Source organism: Mustela nigripes, chromosome 4 (assembly GCF_022355385.1).
Source record: "Mustela nigripes isolate SB6536 chromosome 4, MUSNIG.SB6536, whole genome shotgun sequence".
Classification (NCBI taxonomy): domain Eukaryota; kingdom Metazoa; phylum Chordata; class Mammalia; order Carnivora; family Mustelidae; genus Mustela; species Mustela nigripes.
The window spans coordinates 186,107,569-186,132,748 of record NC_081560.1 but is presented as its reverse complement, the minus strand read 5'-3'; the positions used below and the strand labels follow the sequence as shown (position 1 = coordinate 186,132,748).

The 25,180-nt window shown below is 47.1% G+C and overlaps 1 protein-coding gene across 3 annotated transcripts in view; it reads left to right on the top strand.

Annotated features, from left to right (window-relative positions):
- Positions 1-25,180, top strand: part of ADAM12 (ADAM metallopeptidase domain 12) — a 335,028-nt gene that overhangs the window by 246,565 nt on the left and 63,283 nt on the right. For all 3 annotated transcript variants that reach the window (XM_059398802.1, XM_059398803.1, XM_059398804.1), the window contains exons 7-11: positions 4,617-4,682; positions 5,769-5,840; positions 9,814-9,983; positions 12,461-12,545; positions 18,010-18,158. In XM_059398802.1, coding sequence (XP_059254785.1) covers positions 4,617-4,682; positions 5,769-5,840; positions 9,814-9,983; positions 12,461-12,545; positions 18,010-18,158 — 542 coding nt within the window. The remainder of the gene's footprint in view (positions 1-4,616; positions 4,683-5,768; positions 5,841-9,813; positions 9,984-12,460; positions 12,546-18,009; positions 18,159-25,180) is intronic.

Sequence of the window (25,180 nt, the reverse complement as noted above, 5' to 3'; positions counted from 1 at the left end):
CCGCGATGCAGCAGCCGTGCCCGCCTTCCGCCCGCATCTTCTGCCCCCGCGGAATGTTCACCAGGGCGAAGCCTGGTTTGCAGGCTGAGGTTTTTCTGCAGATATTTGCGTTTCCTTTCACAGAGCAGCAGGAATAAATCAGCGCTCGGGGTTTGCACCGGCAGTAATACAGGCTCGAGCTATGGTTTGTCATTTTTACAAGGCCCTACGTTGGGTTTGAGTGAGAACCCAAGTGGCTCCTGGAAGGGTGCCTGCGGTCACATGGCCTTGTAATGTGACCTCGCCTCTGCAGGGTCCCGGAGTCCCCCCTCCCCACCCCTCCCTAGTGCCCTGCCCCCCACCCCCAGCCGCCCTCTGACTCTCCATGCTCCTTCCTTCCATCAAGGAGCCGGGCCAGAAGGCAGACTGATTCTAACACTGGCCTGAGCCAGAGAGAGGCGAAGGCTTGGGAAATTCACTGCGGGAGAAAAATCACATAATGCCTCCCAAAGGCAAATGTAAATTATGTTTGAATTACCCCTTCTTTGGGGATTATCTGTGCTGTGGTTCCCCTCCATTAGCGTGGGTAATTATGAGTCAAATGGAAAAGGCAATACTTCCTGTAGGAAGCCGGGTTCGCTCCGGCTGCCACGTGTCCCCAAACACAGCCCTTCTGCGATGGGCCTATGCGATGGCTTCCGATTCCTAGACAGCCTCTCCCGTTCGTTCGGTGGAAGACAGTCACGGCAACGGGAGTCTACAGCCTGTGCCAAGCCTGAGCAGAGCTGAGCATCAGGAAGGGGCCGGAACCACGTGGCCTCCATCTTTCCAGCGGGCACGGCTGCCACCTCTCGCACTTGACCACCTGCGCGCCCACACCTGCCCCGAGCGCCCGAATCAGCTCCTCGCGCTGCCTTGGCTGCCCCTTCCCAGACCTTGCTCAGTGCCATGGCCTCTCTGGCCCTGAGCTCCGAGCCTCCCTCCGCGTGAGTTGAGCCCCCAAACTGTCCAGGTGCAGATTCCTGTTGACACTTACGTCCCCTGAAACTCTGAATCAATGAGTAACAGAGCTGCCGCCGCCATTGGCTTTGCGGACCACCCTGCAGTGTGCTGCCCGCGCCCCTGTTCGCACTCAGTCCGTCAGGCGGAGCCCGTCCTCCCGCTCACTGTCTCTCTTGCCGGTTGCTTGTGCAGCTCGCCCATCAGTGGGGCCCCGGGGGCCGTATCCCACGCGGGTGTGATCCGTGTGTTTCACCCCCACCCCACCCCCGGACCCCTGCACAAGCCAGTGGCAGGACGGCAGAGAGGGCCTGGCAGGCAAAGACCAGGGATCAGCTCATAAATATTCACAAAGTGGCCTCAGAGGAGGCCTCACGGGAGCCGACAGAGACCCTTTTTCACTCAAAGGAAAATCAAACCAAACTGGATTCATTTAATTTGCTGATCTGGCCACCTACAGAGGCATGGGCCCCGGCTTCATTGTTGCGGTCCTTGTGTTGCTGGTTGTATCACACCCAGCTGGAGTCTGTTTGCCGATCTCCACGGTTCCTGTCCCAAACTGTCACCGGCAATCACCCGCACTCCTGGCTTCCACTACTGTCTTCCCATGATCCATTCTCCCAGCAGCCAGCGTGCTTCTGTGCAGGGGCTCCCCGTTGCGCTCAGGTCACTGGAGGATGCTTCAGCCTCCTTGTCCTGGCCACAGTTTCCCCATCCGTAGCTCATCTACACTCCTCCCTCCCTCCCTAGACCATGCAGCCATCATGCCTGTTGCCACGACACTCCAAGGCCTCCCAGCCTCAGAACTTCTGCAGCTGCTGTTCCATCTACCTGAACACTGATCCCCGCACACATCCAGACCTCTCATCCTCGGGCTGCAGCTGCCTTCATCACACGCCCCCATCTTTATTCTCCTTGCACACGCTGTTTATGTCTATTGTTGCCCCTTCTACAGACTAAGCTTTATTTTTGTTGATTTTTTTATTGTCACCCTGTCTCCTAACCCCTCCTGGAATGCGAGCCTCATGAGTCCGGGACCTTGGGTTTCTCGTCTGTCCCTCTGTCCCCAGCACCCGACCTAGTGCCAAACACACAGAGAGAGCCATCGTAGATATCTGTGGGGTGCATAAAAGATACACAGAGTCTGGTCCAGAGGAGGGAGGAGGTATGATAAGCGTTTATTGAAATCCTAATCTCGACTTGCTTTTCTGACTTGAGTTGGGCTGGGTTAAGGCCCCCGTGCCAGAGTTTCCTCTGCAGCCTGTCGGGGGATAGCCTGTCTTTGGGAACTTGGCTGTGATAACTTTGAGAGGCCTGGGAACTCGTTCCTTCTTGAGCAAGACTCCGAGAACGCCTCGGTCTCCGCCTTGGAACGGAGACCACTGGGCCATCCTCAGACGCTATTGCTCCTATCTGTTTGGGGAAGGGCTTTTGTTTATAACCCCAAAAATGAAAATTCAGTCAAGCCACCAGTTTCAAATGTTGCTCTGCATATCAAAAATTTTAAATACGATTTCTTTTTTTCTTTTTAACCGGACAGCCCAGATAGGTCGAAGTCATGTGGAGGTAATTTAAGCCTCTCTGTGTGCCGCTGATGGAAGAATGAATGTTCGCGGCCATGAGCCGGCCCCTCCCCCATGGTTTTTTATTATTATGTGGTTAGGCTGCTCTCTGAGCTTGCATTTCTCTGAATTCATGAGAAAGTTTGGACTTCTCTGAAAACTGCAGAGACAGGAAAATTGTGTTCATGTGTTTGTTTTCATTATCTGGAATTGTGTATTTTCTAAACGGTGATCCAAGGTCACTTGGAAAAATCCCCCAATCATTTATTTCACCCCTTCGTGGTCTGAAAGGTATAAACATCTAAACAACCAAGGCCCTTTCAGCGGGTTTTTCAAGGGGAGATTAATTGGGTTTTTTCTGCCACAGAGCTCTATGTTCTTTTGTATGATTAGCTGTATGTGTTCATGGTTAATCGGGAAGTTGGCACGGGGGGTGGGGAGGGGACAGACAGAGACATCAGCTTCTTTCACACCTCGAGAAGGAAAAGGGGTAAGATCTTCGCCCCTTTTAAAGGTGGCTCATTCTGTGGACACCAGTGGGTACCACTGGGGTTCATCTTTCTTCCTCTCTGAGTAGGCGGTTATCACCAGGAAGCAAGCCTGCACCACGTAGTCACTAAGCTTGACTTTTTTTTCTCATAACCTTGTAAAAGTATGAGAAATTATACCTTTTCTGGTGCTTTATTTTTCCCTTCTCCATAAGGTTTCCAGATTTCTTGAGGGATCCCTAAATTCATGAATCAGCACGGTTGGGCAGTGAACAGGAACACTGCTATGATACAAACATTTTTCTTGTAAAACTCTGTTTGGAAGATCCCGGACTGACGGGGATTTGTTTTATAAAAGATGTGTCCCTCAGGATTATGTGACTGGAAAGCTGATTCAAAGCATGCCTCGGTCATTTTTGCTTTTGTCTGAAAGCGTGGTTAGAGCATGAGAGTTTTAAACGTGAAACAGTGCCGTTAACGCAGAAACCAGGCCGTCGCCGGCGAGGACCAAGCCCACCTCAGCCCCCGGTTTCCTCCAACCACATTTTATTGCAGAAACAGAAGGCTTTGTTTTTTTGTTTTTAATGTTTGCTTTTTGAGACCACCCTCCATGAATTGCTCTTTTTCTCCTAAAAATGCCTTTGGGATTCTCCCAGTAATTCATGGAAGAGTGCAAATGTTTTTTTGAGGAAACTTGATTAAAATGTAACCCACTTCAGAGGCTGCCTTTAGTTCAGGGGGAGTTCGACATCTTCTCCATCCGTGCGCCTTGATGTGCAGCTCCCTCATTCCTCCCAACTGTCCCACTCCGCCTCCCGCCCGCCCTCTGCTCCCATGGCAAATAGTTCAGTCTTTCTAGTTTTTCTTGACTCTGTTTCTTTCTATTCTGTCTCTTCCCTTTCCTTCTGGTCTTACTGCTAGCACCACCTCTTCATCTGACTCTGTTCCGTTTATCAGCTTGGCTGTCCCCTGGTCTCCAGACCGCCATCGTCCTTTGCTCTGACGTGATGTTTACATGATCGGCCACAAGAAATCAGCTGCCTGAAGCGGGTTAGTTAGTGTTTCCCCAGGAGGGTCATGCAGTCTCTCCTCAAAATACATTCTCTTTCACTTTCCTCAATCCCAACACTCGATCGTAAAGGGGAAAGCAACACAGAGAAGACACTGAATCCGTCATCTTCTGGAGGGATCTGCTCTGTGCCACGTGCCACCCGAACGAGCCGCCGTCAGCCGGCTCCTGTTCCAGAGGCTTTGTCTTGTTCGTCATGTGCCTGCTTCATTGACTAATGGTCTTGACTTGTTCTGATCCCACCGTCAGCAATTCAGCAGGCTCACCAGATTCCTTTCTTAAGGATTTCCCACGTGGAAAGGGAAACCAGTCACTCATGGGCAGGAGGTTTGACAGAGGTCGTTGGGGTTGGAGATGAACTTTTAGAGGGAACGGGGTGGGGGGGGGGGGATGCTGCCGGTGGCGGTGGTGAAGATAGTCTCCCCTTGGGCAAAGTGCTGGGGTCCAGAGTTACAGGCAGTGTGCTGGAAGCCCCAGAGAGGTGTGAAGGGAAATCAAATCTGTGTTTGCTTTTGGCAGCATAAAAGAGAAACCCTCAAGATGACCAAGTACGTAGAGCTGGTTATTGTAGCAGACAACCGGGAGGTAAGAACTTTCTCAAACTTCTCAGTACAGTTGGTTAAAATAAGTAAATAAATAAATACAGAAACGAAAATGTGTAGCAGGTTATTACTTGTTCTGATTAACTCCATATTCCATGAGCCCTTAAAAACATTGCAACAACCCATTGAAAAAAGTGGTTTTTGGTATTAGAGAGCACCAAATATGGTAAATGTATCTGATATTACCAAGTAAAAACCAGGACTTCAGGAAAAGCAGAGCTACTCTGTAGCTAAGGTCTCCAGAAGAAGTTACTTGGGGGAAATGGCAGATGACTTTAGAATATATTCTGACACATTTGGGAGGAAAGTTTGGTGCAAAATTGTCCATCCCTCCTGACCCAAAATGAATTGAAGAATCCAGGCCGCGGGGGTATACAGCAGAAAACCCTACCTTCTGAAGCCTGCTTTGATGCTAGGTTAGTTTTCTCTCCAGTTAGTTTCCAATTCCATGACCATCATTTTAGACGATCTTCTCTGCATTCGTTCCTTGCCTCCAGTCCATGTTGTGAATCAGGCAACTTCTTCTCGGGAAATCAGCCGACACCCGTGAATGACACCGGCTTGACAGTTGCTCAGAGAATCGTTCCCATGCAGGAAGGTCAGATGAGGGGAGAAGGGGATTCATTAACATTCCCCCCTTCTCCTCCTTGCTGTTCGACTCGGTGCCATGAGCTTCTATTACTTTTACTGTTTAGTTTTTAAAAAACAAATATAAAGGAAATTTCTGAGGAAGTTAAAATCAAGTTGATGATATGAAAAATGGCTTTGGACTGCCTTCTCATTGTCTGTTTTCTCTGCCAAAACATGTCACGGCCTCCATCATTTATGAGGCTGGAAAAATCGCAGAAGTTACTGTCTTCTGAGCACTTGGCTTGGGCAAATTTCAGGGAGTTGCAGAAAGTCCCCAGACAGGGAAATTACTCGTCAGGATGGGAACTCATTTCACCGTAAGCCGTGGAGGGTCCCGGGTGGTTTGGGAAGCTTAAGACTTCACGTTTCCAGGAGCAGGGAAGATGAGATTTGATTGATATTCTTGCTGTTGTTAATGCTGACATTTAAAATTATTAAGTTTCAGAGGCAAGGAAAAGATCTGGAAAAAGTTAAGCAGCGATTAATAGAGATTGCTAATCACGTTGACAAGGTAAGTTCTTTTTCGGGTAATTAAATCATTCAAAGCATGTAAATGTTTAGAAACAGGGTGGAGGGAATGGAACACACCTCGTCTGACTTGGCAGGGAGACCGGGTTCTGGTCCTGGGCTGGAACAATGACTTGCCCTTCCTCTGAGCACAGAATTCCCAGCCTGGAGCAGCTCCGGGAGATGCTAACCCATGCACACGGTCTGGACTGGGGTAGCCTTGGGCTACATCTCCCTCTAGGCTCTCTTCTGGCCAGAATCCCAGTGTTTTTTTGGGGGGGGGGGAGTTCTCAGTATCCCCAGTTAGAGTCAAAACCCCAGTAGGATGAAACTGACCCTCTAGAGAACTCCCAAGAGGCCTCTTAACCCAGGTATCCCCGGGTTGTGTCCAGAATCCCCCTGAGGGCAGGCTGTCATTTACAAGTGACACATCAGCTCCACCGTCCTGAGACCCCAAAATTGGCTTTTGGTTCAATCAACTGTTGGAAGATTGCTCACCGAGAATGAGGAGATTGGGAACTCACCCTTGGCAAAGATGATCCAGACCAGGAGGAAACCCCAGAAGTCTGGGATAATCCTGGGGGCAGGAAAGCAACAACACTGTTTGCCTGTTTGCAAGGAGAGCGTGAACCTGTCTGAGCTGCTGGCCCCCAGCTGCACCCCCGAAGAACAAAGCTATCCGTCTGCCTGGGGCTGACCGCCCTCCCTCTAACACAGGGCTTCGCACACCTGCCCGCACGTTGGAGTCACAGGGAAACATTTAAAGGCATGGCTGCCCAGGTACCTTGGCAATCGGGGGGTTGTTAATAACTTGCACTCGTAATTAAAGGACCACATACCTCAGGAAAGACCTGATGGACTCCATAGAGTTTGCCAGCCCAGCAGTTCTTGCGTTTCTGGCCAAGAGAAAGCTGAACGGCCGAGCACACCCATCCAGCCACCCCCACCAGACCCTGAAGAGCGTGCTGCGCGACCCGGGCTCCTCCAGATACTCTGCACACCCAAGTCTGCCACCTGACCAGCCGTGGGTTCTGGCAGATGTTCAAAAGTTCACCTCTGTCTCTCTCCAAGTCGGAGTGTCTCGGCCCCAAAACAATGACGGTTCCAGAGGCAACTTCCTCATTTGCAGAAAGCTTGGCTCTCCTTGGCCATTGTGAAATAACCACTGCTTGGCCGGCTGGGGTGGCCTCAAAGGAAGGGGGAGAAGGACATCCCGGACTGAAAGACCAGGGAGTCATTGAGTACAAAGGTGACATTCTGAAGCATCCTGGAAACCACCCCCCCTTAAGTAAAACATGGAAAGCAGGTCCGATGCTCATAGCCGGAAGCAAAGCTCATGCCTAGGAACTAGGAGGCGCTCCCGGGTCCTGATTCACTTGCAGGGTGGGGCGCTGGACGTACGTGATCGCCCAGACTTCACCGCTGTAACCTTCCACCCCCCACCAGTCCCACTTCATATCCAGTAAGAGCTTAACACCAGTGGCAGGTTCGCTGGCGCGGACTCTCTGTGACCTGCTTCCGAACAGGCTTATCTTCTGTGCTTTTAATTTCTTCAGGTATTTTCCAGCTCATGGGAGTCTCCTTTCTCCTCTCCCAAGCTGGTCGCCTGAAGGGTAGCGGTTCTCGTGTCGGATCCCACCGGGTCTGCTCTTCCCTCCACTCATTTTTTCTCAGACCCTCTTCTTCCAGAAAGGTTTCGTTGACCCTCAGCACAGCACCCTGTGAACCTCCTGTTCATGCCCTTTCTTGGTCGTTCAGTCTGTTGGAGTGGACTCTCTCAGTAGCTAGGTGTCCCCAGCGTTGATCCTCTTGCTGACCTCTGAGCATTTGGGAGCCAAGGACAAGGGTATCCTAATCCCTGTTCACGCTGCCAAGGCCAAGCCTGGTATACAGCAGGAGCCAAGCAAATGCTCATTGCCGCGGTGTCCGTGGGTGAATCATTGCCGCCGCTCTCAGGCTGCACCCCCACATTCTGGGGTGCGTGGGCTGGGCAGGCTGCTGCCAGGCCCCCGCCCAGCTTCCCTCCTGTCATTCCACCATAAGCTCCTTTGTTGGCCAGCACAGAGGCTAGCTCTGAGGAACAGTGCTTTTTTATAGACCTTAGTCAACCCGTCCTTGTCAGAGGCAAACTCAGTGTGCCCTTCACAGTGACCACGTGAAGCCCACACGGGGCATCTGGCTCTGAGTTAGGGCTTAGCGCGCCGGTGTGGACCTCGGCCCTGGAGCTCCGACGTTTCCGCCTCCTGATCACTGTTACCTCTGCCTGACCCAGTGCAAAGTGTGGTCTCCTGGCCAAAGGGCAGCAGCCGGACACGGGCAGCCAGAGCTCCAGAAGAGTCCGGGAGCTTCATTCTGCCCAGGAAGCCTAGGCTGGGAGCTTGCAAGTCCATACCACGAAGCAAGCAATTCTTGATTAAAAACAAGCTGTTGGGCTGCATGTAGGTCGGAGAATTGTCTCATTAACTTATTAATGTAATGCCTGTAATTGTGATCTGCTTGAAGCCTGGTGGGACCACTGCAACCAGCTTACATTCTGTGACGTAGTGTGCATTCCAGTCACAGCCTTGGGCTAACCTAATGCTCGCCAGATGACTGAGGGGAGATAGGCAGGGGAAGCGATGAGCCTGTCCCCGGTGGGTCAGAACGGGCGTCAGATGCTCGGACTTGGGGACCGTATGGCCCACTAACTCGCCACATCCAGATGGGACTTAACCACCCAATGAGAAGCCTCTGTGACTTTTGCTACTTGTCCCAGATGCGTGTAGCATAAAACAGGACCAGCTCACATCTGAAGCCTGACTTGGGCTGCTACATCTTTCTCCTGGGCTACCTGGAGTATCAGAAAATGAGGACATGCCCATTGCCCACTGCAACTCGCCTCACCCATCACAGGCACTCGATGAGTTTACACCACCCCGGTGATCCCATGTCCTCACCCCCTGGGCCCCGAGCGCAGAGCCACCTCCTCATTGTAATGCACATGGCGGGCAGCGGGAGAGTTGGAGGCAGTGGGTAGATCCTCCTTCTGTCCTGACCGGTCGTCTTGTCCCCGACCAGACTATCCCTTAACCATCCGAAGAGCTGCTCCTCCCACCTCTGCCCCGGGATGATCTGCTTGTGGAGAAAGGGCTGTAGTTTGAAGTCAAGTCGGGAGTATATAAAGACAGGAGACACACAGGCAATGAGAAGATGCTTTGGTGTATATCTGAAGCTTGATTTCACAAGCCTATGAAACAGGAACTTCCTCTGGAAGATCCTTCCCGTAATGCCGCTGGTGAGCTAACTTAAGTCCGGCTGTGAAGAAGATGGTCACTGAAGTTCCAGAAGAAGGGTTCTGCATATGGCTTTATTGTTCCAAAAGACTGATTTGTGCATTTAACTAAAACTTTCTAGGTAGATCATAAGTGATGGGATGTGATCACATCAGCCAGGTCTGAGTCTTTGTTGAAAAATTACTGCAGATTCATTTTCAGTAACTCCTAGGTAGAACATTTTGCTTTAAAGGAACATATTATTGTCCTTGGCAGAGTGTTCTGAAAGATTCTAATTCCCTCATTGTTTCCCCCACAGTAGTTACTCACGGGCAGTCTTTAGGTATAATGTAGCTACTTTAGGGATAGTACACATTTATCTGCACATTTTCAATCGCCAGCGAACCGTGTGAACTGCGTGCTTCCATACAAGTAAGGGCAGACATCAAAAAGCCTATGAACTTTATGTGCTCGCTTCGGCAGCACATATACTAAAAAAGCCTATGAACTTTGGCATCTAACTGGTCAACAACATTGGAAATGCAATGAACACATCACTTTGCATCAGACTCTGCAAATACTTCTTAAATTCCAGTGCCGCAGGAAAGACGGAGCACAGAGATCTTTTCTCACCCATGCCAGTGAAATTCAAAACATGCAAATACGTTCTACCCTGCCTTTTGAGCTCTCATGAATGTGATCCCCAGAGGGTGTCTGCTTGGTCAGTTTTACAGATCCCTGAACATTCGGATAGTGCTGGTGGGCGTGGAGGTGTGGAATGACATCGACAAATGCTCCATAAGTCAGGACCCGTTCACAAGCCTCCATGAATTTCTGGATTGGAGAAAGATGAAGCTTCTACCTCGCAAATCGCATGACAATGCCCAGCTCATCAGGTAGGGGGATCCATTGTCTCTGCTTTGCTTAAAGAGTGACCCCAGCAATCCCGTCTCCTCTTAGCATCACCTGGCAGTCCCCAAAACTGCAGAGCACCCTGACTTGTACCAGGGTGCTTTCCAGTCCACATCAGTGGGGCACTGATCCTGACCAAACTGGGGGTCCATCAGGAAAGCCTTCCTTTGAACCCCTGAGGAAACCTATCCCTGTAAGAAATCTCTTATTTTCTTTTTTCATCACCTGGACATTTTCCTCTCTGCAAATCTTTCTAGTCTTTGTCTTAATATAAAATTGTCCTGAGTAGGCTATTAAAAAAAAAAAAAGCTCATTTTCTTTCACTATTAGTGAAAAATGTTTATGCAAGATGTGAAGATGATGCATTAGGATAATTATTGCCAGATGCCTGGAGAAAGGAAATGTTCATTCCTCCTCCTGTTTCGCCATGACTCTGGCTTTCTAGATCAGAGGACCCTAGGGGTCTGCGTTCTTTGAATCAGTGTGTATTGAGCACCAGTCAGGAAGCAAGTATGTTTTAGGTCCTTTGAACATAGCGATGGCCAGCACGGTAAGCCTCCCTACTCTCAGGAGTCCCCAGTCCGCTGGGAGAAGGCAACAGTAGTATCGGGTCATGAAGATAATAAAATGAGGGAAAGTAGAGCTATAATATAATATATTGGAAAGATATTCAAATACCTTTATATTTGAAAGAAAAACATTCTTATCATCATCCACATTGGTAAGGAATAGATTTTCCCCAAATTGAACAACTTTTTATTAAGACCCTTAAACAGTTGATGCTATTATTCCCATGTTCTCATGCAGCTCGTTTCACTGAATTGGAAGCTTCGGGGTCAGACATTTTTCTTTGGCAAGTTATATCTAGTTCCTTAAAAAATTATAGGAAGATGGGACACCTGGGTGGCTCAGTCAGTTAAGCATCTGCCTTCAGCTCGGGTCCTGAACTCAGGGTCCTGGGGTCAAGCCCCACTCCCTTCTTGGGTGGGGGGGGTCTGCTTCTCCCTCACCCTCTGCCCCTCCCTCTGCTTGTGTGCATGTGCTCTCTCTCTCTCTCTCTCTTTCTCTCAAATAAATAAATAAAACCTTTGAAACAAAAATTATGGGAAGTTAAAAACCATTCTCACCCCATCCTCACTTTAGAAAATGCCTACGTATGGGACGCCTGGGTGGCTCAGTTGGTTAGAAAATGCCTACGTATGAACTAAGGCTGTTGGCATTCCCTGATAATTTACTCTGGCCATTTTCACGGGGTTGTTTGTTTTTGTTCCCACCCTGGATATTTGCGGTTGCCTCATATTTTATGCATTGATTAATCCCAAACTACTTAAAGTACATTTTAGAAATTTTGAGTCAGAGTATTTTGTTTTAATTCTTTTTCCCAAATGGAGTCTGTCCAACTTGAACATCTGGAAATAAATTGGCCTCTTATTATATATATATATATATATACACACATATACACATACACACACACATATATATAATTGTATCTGTTAAAATGGTCTATATAAATGTAGATATAAAACCTGTAACCCCAACTACTGCACATATGAGTATGATAGGAAGGGATGGATGGATAAACATATACATATATACACAGATAAGATTTTATATAGACTTACTTCCTTTTGTCGAACACTGTCAAAATAACTAACTTCTCAAACAGAGTATGTATAGGCTATGTATGTATGTGGTCAAGGTAACATGAGTAAGTCATTTAAAGGAGATTCAACAAATACGAACAATGTTTCATTTTTAATGCACGAGGGTCGCATATGAGCACTGGCATTAAACAGGGCTTCACGTTATTAGACTCCACATTAAGAATCCACATGGGGGAAGCCTGCACCTAAGCCACAACATCCCCTACTGGAACCTTCCTCCGGGGGTGCGGAGGCTTCCTCCCGACGTGGGTTTTCATTCTGCATGGGCTCCAGAGGATCAATCATTTCTCCACCAACATCATTATTGCCAGCTATGTTAGCAAGACACTTGAAAGAGTTTGGGTTTCTGGATTAATTGTAATTGTCCACAGGAAACCAAGTTCAGCTAAAACAGAAAATCTAGTAAATCACCATGTGCATTTCATTTAGTTGCCAGTGATTCTCTGTGACTCTTCCTAGCACTTCCATCAGCACATGTTTCAAAGGAGCAGGATCCTCTAATCCGTCGGAAATAGGCAGGATACAACTCATAAGTACAAAGGTCAGGACTGGTCATGGCCTGAGTGTTGCAAACAAAAATCTGAAGGGATTATGGGACCACAATGCAAAATACATTTGAGAGGAATTAAGGACACAAATCACCTGTAAACATGCCCCCCGTGGCTCTCTGCCTTTTTGCACGTGTCTGTGCTCTTCTTTTTGGAATGCAAGAATGACCAAAATGATTTCTAATGTTAGGAAATGTCCTCATTCTGTATTAATTTAAGAAAGTTGTTTTGTTTTTTGTTTCTCAGCGGGGTTTATTTCCAAGGGACGACCATTGGCATGGCCCCGATCATGAGCATGTGTACCGCAGAGCAGTCGGGAGGGATCGTCATGGTAAGTCGAGGGCACCACGGGGCTGACGGCAAAGTGCCACTCACCTCCCTGCAGTTCTCCAACAGCTCTACTTCTACCAACTTTGTAAAAGTAGGCCATTACCTTTCATGCTTCTTATATGTAACTCGACCTTTTTCTAGCTCTATTTATGGTCTTCTAGATCCCATAATATTTTAGGGACTATTTATAAAAACCAAACCACGCATCAAGTCGTACACAGGTTAGGTGAGTGTGTGAAAAATAACCCAGTGGAAGCCTGTCTACCCCTTTTATGGAGAAAAAGTTTCAAAGTTTTGGTCAAATCATTACAATACAGGACTCCCCCCAGCACTGAGATGAACCAGGGCACTGGGGCACTGGGGTTGCCGTCATCACTCAGTTTCTTAGATGAACTGCGGTCTTACCAAACATTTCTACTAGAATGATTTTCCAATGGTCCTGCCTCCAGCCCCAGCAGCCAAAAGTCTGAGCTTTTTAACTATTTACCACTGCAAATGCTTGATCGACCTCCTAGCCGCTATCCAATTTGTCTTCATAATAACATTAACCTTGGAAGGCAGATACCTAGGTTTATTACTCTATAAGGATAATTTTTTTTTTCATTTTGGGGCTCTACATGTTAATAAAGGGAACAAAATTGGAAGAATATTTAGGACTTATTTCTTATGAATTTAAGAGGGAAATAGCTTTGATACACTGCCCCACAGGGGACCCCTGCTCCATTCTATCAATTAAAGAAGAGGTTTCACCTCATTCTGGCACCATCCCTGCTCTGAAAATGCAGTGTCCCCTTTGCCCCAGCCCTCAGACAGGGGGTGGTCTCGAACCTACTCTGGCATCTCCATTAAACAAACAGAACGTTGCCCTTCTAAGAAACCATGACCTCCTCCACAGTTTTTGCAAACGGAACATGGCTGAGTACTCCATTGTATTAAGGAGCTGAAGGAGTAAGGTTCTGCTGACTATGGTTTTCTCTCCACATAGTACCTGACCTAATCTTCTTAGAGAATATACACAACAAATGTTTTCCTCTTTTCTGGTAAGTACTGGTAATTCATATAAACAGGCACTAAACGAAGAAGTGGGAGTGGCCGTCTGGGAGAATGGCACCCACTCTGGATTTCTGGCTCGAAGGAGCTGCCCTCTGGTTTTCTTTGAACCTACAAGCCCTCTATGTGATCCCCGCTATGGAAGTCATTGGAAAGATTGGTTTTTTTGCTGCCAGGTTAATTTCAAGTCAGATCCTGACTGTATTTTTACAGAGCAGCCTGTAAAACTTTAAGAGGGAGTAATTTTCTGTTTTATGGTTCCATGGTCAGTGGCTACTGACTTTGCCACTTAAAATGGGTGTAAATATTTTTTAGAGCTGAAACTAAATTCCTTATAAGTATGGCAGGTTCTTCTGTTTGGCGTGTTGAAACATTTTTATAACCATCCTGATCACATTAAGTGGCTTTCTTCGGTTCATATCCCTCATTCTGTTTCCATACAAGCACTTGATCAAGATTCCTTCTTTGAAAGCACACAGAGCATGTGCTGTGATGAGCTCTGGGTGTTCTACTTAACTAATGAGTCACTGAGCACTACATCAAAAACTAATTATGTACTATACAGTGGCTAACTGAACAGAATAAAAAAAAAAAAAAAACCATACAGAAAAGGCTGTATTTTTAAGTGGGTGAAAATGAACGTGGGAAAATATAGGCAAATATGTGTACTGCGGTGGTGATCAAGTCAAGACCAAAGTTGATCGACAGGAAATATGTTTGACCAACTTGGCAGCAGTTAAACACATCCTTTGTCTATGCCACACACGAGAGAAGCATCAAGTAGGACACAAGTCTACAGTTCCTTTAATTCTATAAAACTCATGAGATCAATGAGATCAATCTCCTGACCAGACCTAAAACTTCTAGACTTCTCCTGTTATGTCTCTAAAATTAAATTCATGGGTGTTCATGTGACCATGCCCCATTCAAGGACTCACAAGTTAAGAGGAAGGAAATTGTGTAGCAGGGAAGCAGGAATCCCAATCAAATTGAAAAGATGAGTTCCTCTTCTGGTTCTCTATTTTTTTTAAGATGGAGCAAATATTTGCTTTAATAACTTAAAGCCATGCCCTTGTATCTAACTGGACTAGAACAGCCTTGGTTTGGGAATAATACTATAAATAAAGAAGTATGGGGGGGAAAAGAAGTAGAGTTTTTTTTTCTTATTAGAAATGTAAATTGTTGATCAGGGTCTCTTGCGAGATATTCTGTTCATAATCACCTATCCGTGGAAGAATGTAAAACAATTTGGCAATTAAAAACAAACCCAAGAAATTCAGTAATACAAAAAATCAAATAAAGAATAATTTTTAAAGGATGAAGTCCTTGAATTTTGTGCCAAAGCATGCTAAATTCAACCCTTCACATTCTTAGGTTGGCTACATTCTGTTTGCCAACCTGTGTTATTCTTGAGAATTGATTTCCTGAAACATATTTGTGAAGCTTCCTACAACAGGAAACTGTAAAATCTAAGCAAAGTAATTTATTAGGAATTTCATCTATTCTAAGAATAACTTCGTCCCTTGATACGCTATTCTCTTGTGAGACTCGGGGCTTTAGAAGGAGTCAGCTGCAGCTGTAGCAAGCAAAAGCCTGTATAACCATTTATCTACATGCCTTTAGAAGAGACCCCACAAAGATGTTCTGTGTCAGGAATGATGCTTTCTCCAAAACCCAGGGTCACTCTTTCTTGGAAGTGTTTTGGAAAACCTCTTATCTCTTTCCTGGGTGCCTTTATTGCTCTGTGGTTGGCAGGCCTTTTTAGAAACATCACTGATAGGCATAGCTCTATGGTCAACTAATCTTTAACAAAACAGGAAAGAATATCAATGGAAAAAGAGATAGTGTCTTCGACAAATGGTGTTGGGAAAACTGGACAGCCACATGGAGTAGAATGAAACTGGACCCCTTTCTCACACCACACACAAAAATAGACTCAGAATGGATGACAGACCTATATGTGAAGTAGGAATACATCAAAATCCTAGAGAACACAGGCAGCAGCCTCTGTGACCTCGGCTGTAGCCATGTCTTACTTGACACATCTCCAGAGGCAAGGGAAACAAAAGCAAAAATGAACTGTTGGGATTTCATCAAGATGAAAAGTCTCTGCACTGCGAAGGAAACAGTCAACGAAACTAAAAGGCAACCTGGATATTTTCAAATGTTGTATCAAATAAAGGGCTGGTATACAAAATCTGTTAAGAACTTATCACACTCAACACCCCAAAAATAAATAATTCAGTTAAGAAATGGGCAGAAGACATGAACAGACATTTCTCCAAAGAAGACAGACAAATGACCAACAGACAAAGGGAAAAATGCTCAGTATCACTCATCATCAGGAAAATACAAATCAAACCACTGTGAGATACTGGCTCACACCTGGCAGAATGGCTAAAATGGTCAACACAGGAAACAACAGATGTTGGCGCGGATGTGGAGAAAGGGGGACCCTGTTACACTGTCGATGGGAATGCAAGCTGGTGCAGCTCCTCTGGAAACAGTATAGAGGGTCCTCAAAAAGTAAAAAATAGAGCCACCCTCCAACCCAACGACTCACTACTAGGTATTTATCCAAAGAATATAAAAATAGTGATCCAAAGGGGCACATGCACCCCAACATTGATAGCAGCACTATCAACGATAGCAAAATTATGGAGAGAGCCCTTATGTCCATCAACCAGTGAATAGAAAAAGAAGTGATGTGGGGCGCCTGGGTGGCTCAGTGGGTTGACCCTCTGCCTTCAGCTCAGGTCAGGTCTCAGGGTCCTGGGATCAAGCCCCACATCGAGCTCTCTGCTCGGCGGGAAGCCTGCTTCCCCTTCTCACCCGCCTGCCTCTCTGCCTACTTGATCTCTCTCTCTCTCTATCAAATAAATAAATAAATAATCTTTAAAAAAAAAAAAAAGAAAAAGAAAAAGAAGTGATGTACAGCGATATACAATGGAATACTATGCAGCCATCAAAAGGAACGAAATCTTTCCATTTGCAACGACATGGATGGAGCTAGAGTGTATTATGCTCAGTGAAATAAGTCACTCAGAGAAAGACAAATATCATATGATTTCATTCATAGGTGGAATTTAAGAAACAAAACAGATGAACAAAGGAGAAAGGAAGGAAAAATAAAATAAGGCCAAAACAGCCTCTTAACTATGGAGAAAAAACTAAAGGTTGCTGGAGGGGAGGTGGAGGGAGAGATGGGCGAAAGGGGTGATGGGCATGGAGGAGGGCATTGGATGTGGTGAGCACTGGGTGTTATAGGTAAGTGATGAATCACTAAATGCTAAAATCACTAACTTATAAATAAATAATAATAAAATAAATATAATATAAAATAAATAGATATTTATTTATCACTAAATTCCAGTTGAATAAGTTATTTATTTAGCTGGAATTATAGTATTTATATAATAAAAAAAGTATTATTATTTATTTATTTTTCACTAAATTCCTGAAACCAAAAAAAAAAAAAAAAAGAAAAAAAGACCACTGATAGGCACAATCAATTTCTGCAAATTACCTTTAGTAATTAGTTAATTTTAGTTTGTTCAAGTTAAGTAACAATATTTTAATAATTAGTATTTAGTAATTTAGTAATAATATTTTAAGTAACAATAATCTCTAATATCTACTTAGCCAAACCATCCATGTAGTTCATTAAGTTAGGAGTGGCCGCACAGTGCTCCCTGAATGGAGAAACCACCTTCCAAAACCCATCAAAGAGTTGAGTGAGCCCCCAGCAGCAGCCGTCACAGAATCAGGGTGCTTCTACCCATCTCTCAAATTGACTTGACAAAACAAGGGACAGCAAGAGTGACACATAATTGGATTATAATGTTAATGCAGTTGAGTCTTCAAGCAGATTACTCAATGTGGCTTGCTTTTTTTGTGAATTATTGTGAATTTTCCAAGTATCCTTCTCTACCAAGTAGATAGGGCAGGGTGACGGCGGGGGGGGCGGGGCGGATACTCAGTAGCCCCTGCTCAGGTCTTACTGAGAATGTCACAAAGTATCCTTCCCCTGCCAACTTTTCATCAGCCTCATCTCCGTCTAGGGTAAAATAGTACTTTTTTGGAGCCATCTATGTGCCCTAAGAAAGATGTTTTGTAAGAGACTACAGGAAACAGAATAGAGATGATTGCCTTGAACATTTCATGTAAAGACATAAGGAGTCCTACATGTGTGCATTCCTCTGCAGAAGGGCCCATGAGCTGGTTTCATAAAATAGGTCACATCTCCGACTTATGTTTGAACTAAATAATGGGGCTCTGTGTTTTGTTCCTTATAGGAGATTGGATTGGGTCAAAGGTTCACAAAAGATGAATGGTGGGGGACAGAGGTGGACAGGGGCTGGGGGAAAAGCCAAGGAGATGTGAACTATACGTTGTGCTCTTGTGTTTGCTTTGAGGACCATTCAGACAGCCCCCTTGGTGCCGCCGTGACCCTGGCACATGAGCTGGGCCACAACTTCGGGATGAACCACGACACGCTGGAACGAGGCTGTGGTTGCAGCGTGGCTGCGGACAAAGGAGGCTGCATCATGAACCCCTCCACAGGGCAAGTACCAACATTCCAGCCGCTTTCAGAGTTGCCACAGGTTGAATTGCTTGTTGGGAAATTGCTAAGCAAAAGTCTCCCTGGTTTTCTGACCAGACCACCTATAGAAACTTCTAGAAGGAGATCCCTTTCTAAGTAGCAAGAGCAGCCTGGGCTCATCTGAGAGGGTGGGTCACAGGCAAACAGACTGCACTGCCACAAGGCAGGAGGGCTGACCTCTTCCCTGAGAAGTGGCGAGTGGGGAGGGATGGACATGTCTTTGTTTAGAAATTGCGAATTATCTTACTGTCTGAGCACTGGTTTTCTATTTCAGCCCATAGCCCAGGGCTGGGAAAACTCACTTGGCAAAGGGGGCAGGGTGAGATGGGTCACATGGCCTTCAGAGCATGCTGGCTGGGGAGAGCTTCTTCCGTCGTCGGGGCTGGCCCTGCGGCCCGTGTGCCTGACGTGTATCATTAGCGGGGGCCGGGGGGTTAGCAGCATCCCCACCTCTGAGGCATCACCTTATCGAATTTGAGAGGTTTACGTGAAGTGACATCTCTATGTCAGTAAATCACGCTGTTCTTCCCTCTGAAATGCCTTTCTGAAACCCGAGACTCGTTCGTCCAGGGGAAAAGGAAGGTAGTTTCATTAAGGGAGCATCCAAATGAGGTGGGAAGAGATGGCACGTGGACTGATCGAGCACAGATTCTGATGAGATCCTCATGCCTCCAAGGCCCCATCCCAAACTAGAGGGCTGTACTCGTGTGGGGAGATGTTCATTAGGAAAGGAGAACACACGCTTGTTACAATTGTCTTTTTTTATACCTAAGTGAGTCCTTCCCAACGCTTCTCTTTGTGGTCCTTCCCAGGTGAAGCCTGCTCTCTGGGTTTGCTGGAAGGAAATGCTGGAGCAGGAAGCAAGTCCTGGCTGGCAGCCCCAAGACTGGCCTCTGTAGAGGCCTGCTGGCAAGGGGCCGGCCCTGGGCGGGGCAGGTTGGGGGGCACCGGCTAGAGGTGTAAGGGGCGGACTGTTACGGAGGGAGGTTCTGCTTCTGCGAACAGCAGCTTTGGGAGGCTCCTATCGAATGGCTCCTGGGGCTCTGTGTTGCCCCTGAAACCCAGACTGGGCAGAAGGGCACAGCTCATATCCTGGACATTGCCATGCCTGAGGGATGTTCCTGTGGCACCTCCTTGTCACCTGATTAGCAAGTGATTGCTTGTCTTCACTGCCACCACTCACAGAGCCTTCACGGGCATCTTTTTTGCTCCTAGTTCCGTCTTAAACACAATTCAAGGGTGTTATCAAGACCCAGTGGAGGGATCTGTTCCGTGTCTGTGAAAACTGAAGCCAGGAACCAGAGCCCAAAGCGAGAGCATCTTAGGCCAACACCAACAGGAAGTGAAATATTATAAAACCCTACATGCAAACCAGGGAGCTCTCCAAAGGGAGGCAGGTTCCTCCGAGAAAGCGTGTCCTCCTTCTCATTTAAACTGTCCAGGCAGAGGTAGGATAACAATTTGGGGGGCATTTGGGACGAAGAATTCCTTCTTAGGGTGTGAAGTTGGGCCAGTGGCCGGTTAGGTGTCTTCTTTTTCCAGTATCCAGGCAGGCCCTACAGGGCCCAGCATCACTGGCCAGTGCACCGTGAGGGTCTCAGACAATGAGGTTTGTAGGAAGTTAACATACAGCTGAGTGGTGTTCGTGCTTTCTCCTTCTTGATGAACTCCAAGTGGCTACAGAAAACTCACTGCTTACTTAATTTCCTGCTTATCATATAGACACAAACGTATCAGCTTACATGCCTCCGGAAGTGGTTCCCAGTGACCGATCTCATGAACGTTTCGGAACTCTTGATAAAATTGGCAAATGGAAGAGAAGAAAATCTAGGCTGGAAACACTAGAGTAGGACTGAAGTGCCCTGGGAGCCCCTATTCTGATACCAGTTGTTTTGGGTAATATAGGTGAGGGAGTAACCCCTCTGGTGTTAACCATTCTTCATCAAGAGAATGAGTGAGTTTGTCTTCTTCCTTCCTGGCTTCCGTCCATCTGTCCATGCACTGATTCATATTCACTCTACCCACCCACCCATCCGCCCAAGCACTGGCTGTTCACGCCATCCATCCACCTACCCATCTTTCCATCGGACCTTCTGTATCCACCCAACCTTCCCCCTACTTGTTCACATAGTCACTGAGTTGTTTGGACCCTCCCCCCACCCCCGTGCTCACGGTCCTGGGGAAGGCTCGGACGAGGAAGACCCTACAGCTCTAAGAATTATGTGATTCTGGAGGTACAATTTCTGACGCTCCCCGTAACTTTGTGTAAAGTCCTTCAAATTGGAAGGTCTTCGAGGCAGTGTTTAAGGATATGAGCCAAATTGCCCCAGAGATATTTGAAAATCATAGGTAGAAGCACTATTGTTAAGAGCTCAGCAAATCATTTCAAAGGTGTATTTTTTCCCTTTACCAGGGGTTTGCTAATAGCCTTTACTTGATTTATACCTTATTAGCAATTTCTAAGTTTTCTCTTTTGCTGAGTTTGTGCTTTTGTGTAAACCTTTTCTATTTGGTTCTCATTTATGATCTCACATTCCCATCCAGAGAGTGGTGTTTTTAATTTTCTCAGATGGAAAGAAACTTCCTAAGCAAGTGGGTGAATTAATCACAAAAACCCACAGCGAGGGGGAGGTCAGGCCGCCCAGGCAACCCTCAGCCATCCATCACCCACTGCAGAACTTCCAGGCTGCTTTTAATCTGCCATATTATCCCAATGTGGTCTCTCCCTTACCTCGTGGGGTCCCCTCGAGAGGGGTGAGTGGATTAAATGAGATCACATGTCTTTGTAAATTGTAAATCACTCCACAAATACACAGCAGCGCCAGTACTGTTGTTACTTAGCTTGCGGGGTCTAAATCGTGGAGGGCCTCTTCCAGAACCCCTGTTCGGAGTTGCTGGAAGCACTGCCAGTGCCACAGAACAGTCACTGAGCAATGCACCCACAGTCTCAGTGTGCACAGCTCGGTGTAGACCAGACGCCCGTCTTCCCCCAACTTCCTCCGTACTCCTGGCTTCAGGCATAAGCAGCAAACGTTCAAAATGTTGCTCAAGTCTTAGCCTCGAAGGGGACCCAAAAAGAGGTGAATCCAGATTGCTCTCGTGATATTCAGGTCTCCCCAAATCAGAAGGATCCGATTCTAGATGGTGGCAAGGAAGAAAGCATAGCCTTTAGCACGCCTTGTGTCTTCTTTATCGAGACTTCCCAGAATCCGAACTCCAGAACCTTCCGCACCTGCCCGTCATTGACAGATGGGACCCGATGCCCGGGGAGAACCACGCTGGTGCCCACGCCCGCTTCAAGGCGGCGGCGGGAGGTCAGCAGCACCTTGCAGGGATGGTCCGAGGGGCTTCCTGACAGGTCGTACCGTTAATGACCGCGACGCCTGGAAAGGTCTGGAAGCGTGCATGAGCTTGTGTTGTCTTCCCGTAGTTCACGTGAAGACCTGCCTTGGAAAGCAGTCTTGGGCAAAAGCAGTATCTGGGGGTTCGAGTGGGAGTTAGACTCTGGGGTCCACTGGCTCGTCAGCTGCTTGGAGCATTGGGACTAAAAGCGTGGCGGATGAAGCCACACTTAAGGGAGTAAGAAAAATGTGAATCGTTTGAACACGTGCAGAAAAAGATGTTTAGCATCATTGTAAATGTCACTTCCAGAGCGGATCCCCAGGAAGCAGTGCTGGCATTCAAAAAGTGCTCTTGGGGCTTCCTTTATTTTTTTGCGGGAAGTCCTCTGTTGGGAAGAGCTGGAGGAAGGGAGCCTGCTGTGGGGGGGAGGAGGCTGAGTCTGGGACACGCGCTAACCCGCAGCTGTGAGGTTTCACACGCTCTCGTAGAAGTGGGGGTGACGGCCAGCAACAGGACATTCTTCTCGCCTCGTGGAACTTGTACTCTCTGGGCGAGGACAGACTTGAAAAACGGTACTTTGAAAATCGCAGGTTAAAGAGCTTTGAAAGACACAAAGAGGATGGAAAGGAAACACATGGGCGAGGGGCCCCACTTGAATTAGGGGCTTGGGGAGGAACTCTCTTGGAGGTGACCTTGAAGTGAAGACCAAAAGGAAGGGCGGGTCAGAGAGCCTGCAAGGGCCGGGGCGGACCTGGTTTTGGGCGGAGGAGATGTGGGGGCGGTGCTGACAGCAGGCCAGGGGCTTGTTGGGGGCTGGGTCAGTATGGGGGTGGGGCCTGGGGGGCACAGGTTGCTGGTGCTGCTGGAGAGAAGGAGGGTTGGGAGGAGTAGGAGCAAGCAAAGCGCGGTCCACAAGGTTGGAAGGAGGTTTTGTCTCCAGGGTAGTGAGAAGTCCTTGGAGGGTTTAAGGCAGGGCAGTAATCTGATCTGACCTAACCTTTCAAGCTTTCTTCCCTTCTAAGATCACCAGTGTCCAAGCTAGGATCGCTTGCCAAATTAAGGGGTTTGTGTCTATTTTAAAAAGGCAGGGTGTGCTTCTTATTAAAAAAAAAAAAAAAAAAGACACCAAAGTGATAGGCTATAAATTCTAGTTCTATTTTTGTGTAATTAATAGGCATTTGGAAGTCAGTTACAAGGGTCTTGCTTCAGCACATGGGGCAGAGCACTCCCCCCGCCAACACCCTCGCTTCTCCAGCCTTGCATACGTGATGTACAAAGGAGTTCACTTTGCTGTCCCTACAGTAAGCATCCTTTAAGGCCTCCACTTCAAAGAGCCGTGGAAGAGCCCTCTCGCACTCCGTGTGTGCATGAGTGTGTGTGTTTGTGTGTGCGTCTGAAAGGAATTACTGCATAGTTTTCAGGCTGATGCTAAGATTAGGGGTTTGGAGCTGTTTGGGTTTGTTTTGTCCAGACTGGCAAATGGCTCTGAGCAAAGAATGTTCCGCGGCTGCCATCAGAGAACAGAGAGCAGCGTGTTGTGCGCCCAGGATAACACAGGTGAAGGAAATCAGAGGACGATGGCCCCTCACCCCCTCACTCTTCAAGTGGTGTAAATAGTTTACATTAAGACGAGGTTGGACATTCAGGAGTAACATCTCCAACTGGATCAAAGATGCACGTTTAAGCTGGAAGCATCGCCACGCTGTGTCCTCCAAGGTTGGTATCGTCGGTTCATTCAGTCCCATTGAGTTCAACTCAGGAAACATTTGTTACATACCTACTTGCTACACAGCTGTCTGGACGCGGAGCACAGGTTCAGCCTTCTCTGATGAAAACTAAGAAGACATCAGGCCTGCCTCTGACTCAGGACCAGCCCACTGCAGGAAGTGGGGTTAGGCAACCAGTCATCACAAAACCACTCATTTACTCAGCTCGTATTTACTGTGCCCCTGTGTGCCAAGTCCTGGGGAGCAGAGTGAGGGCACAGACACAGAAGGCAGGAAGCTTCTGGAAACTCATACTGTGGTGGGACGACAGGCAAGTAAACCGTGCTGACTATGTGCTAGAACCTCAGAACTCTGCCGGGGGACATTTTTGGGGCCATGAGGCTCCCTGCAGGGTCACCTAATCTAGTCTCTTTACATGGTCCTGGATTTCATAGCATCTCACCGATAAGTATTGCTGCTGCAAGATAAGGAGACATTTTTTGACATAACCATTATACCAATTCACACTTAAAAACCACGGTAATTCATCATGAACAAGGAGCAAAACATTGAAAGGGATGGCGGGCAGGGAAGACATCCAGGAACTCAGTCCGGCCTGAGCCCTGACGAACTGAATGGGGTTGGGCAGGCTGCCCAAGGTTTTCTAGCTCACATTACTGGAAAACTGGTTTTCTGCTTGAGAAGACCTCTATCTGAAAATGTGTTTCAAGGAACTAAAGGGAGCTTTTCAGTGGAAGATTCCTCAGAGTTTGGGATGTGATTAGGAATAGATAGAAATTAGATGTATTCGGGGAGTCTGTACTCTTTGTAGACCTCGCATTCTTGAAGAGTGCAAAATACACATAATTAAAACTCACCCCCCTCTTTTGAACGCTGAGGAACAGAGATCATGAAATACATTTATCATAAGGGGATTTTAAAAGAACAGATTCGTGGGACACCTGGGTGGCTCAGTTGGTTAAGCAGCTGCCTTTGGCTCAGGTCATGATCCCAGCTTCCTGGGATCGAGTCCCACATCAGGCTCCTTGCTTGGCAGGGAGTCTGCTTCTCCCTCTGCCTCTGCCTGTGTTCGCTCTCTCTCCCTCTCTCTCTCTCTGACAAATAAATAAAAAATCTTTAAAACTTAAAAAAAAAAAAAAAAAGAACGGATTTGTGGGAAATCATTTTCCCATATTAACTCTTGATTTAAAGATGATTATTTCTTTTTTTCAGTGAAAGGTTAAAGAAAAGCTTTGCATCAGTCTTCAAAGTGTAGGGGGTGGGGAATGGAAATCTTTATCCAAGGAAGGGACAGAAGGAGGGACTCTAGTAACAATTAAACACTGCTGCTCAGAATCGGCTTAATTATCCAGCCAGAGTTATTCTGTTGGCTATATCCTGACATTATCATAGTGGGGAAAGGAACTGGCAGGAGAGATTCTTGAAAAGAGTTCAAGAGAGCACACCGATACAGAGAACGTTCTTACTCCTCTCTATGTCAACAGCTGGTACTCTCTGAAAATATGGGCATTTGGCTACATTTAATGCAGTACCCCAATACTGAAAGTCACTGCCCAAGGGCATAGTAGAATCCTCCTCCTCTCTTAAGCTAGACACAAAACAGAGAGGTCAAGCTGGAGAGCTCCGTCGGCATAGCCCCTGCTTCTTAAATAACCCAGTTTGGGGGAAATGCCAATGACTTTGCCCCTAGAGGATTGCATTCCAGTGTCCTAGTGCGTTCGTAAACCATGTGGGTATTACTGGGTACTACCCAGTAAACTGTGCGTATGGCTATGTCTGTTTTAAAGAGAAGAGAGCTGGGGCTCAGAAAGTTGAATGAACTGCCTACATTTTCCAAAACTTCCCAACCGGAAGTTCCAGGACAGAAGGCTGAGTCGCCGGGTGCGACTGAGCCCCTGCCTTCCCACTTTGCTA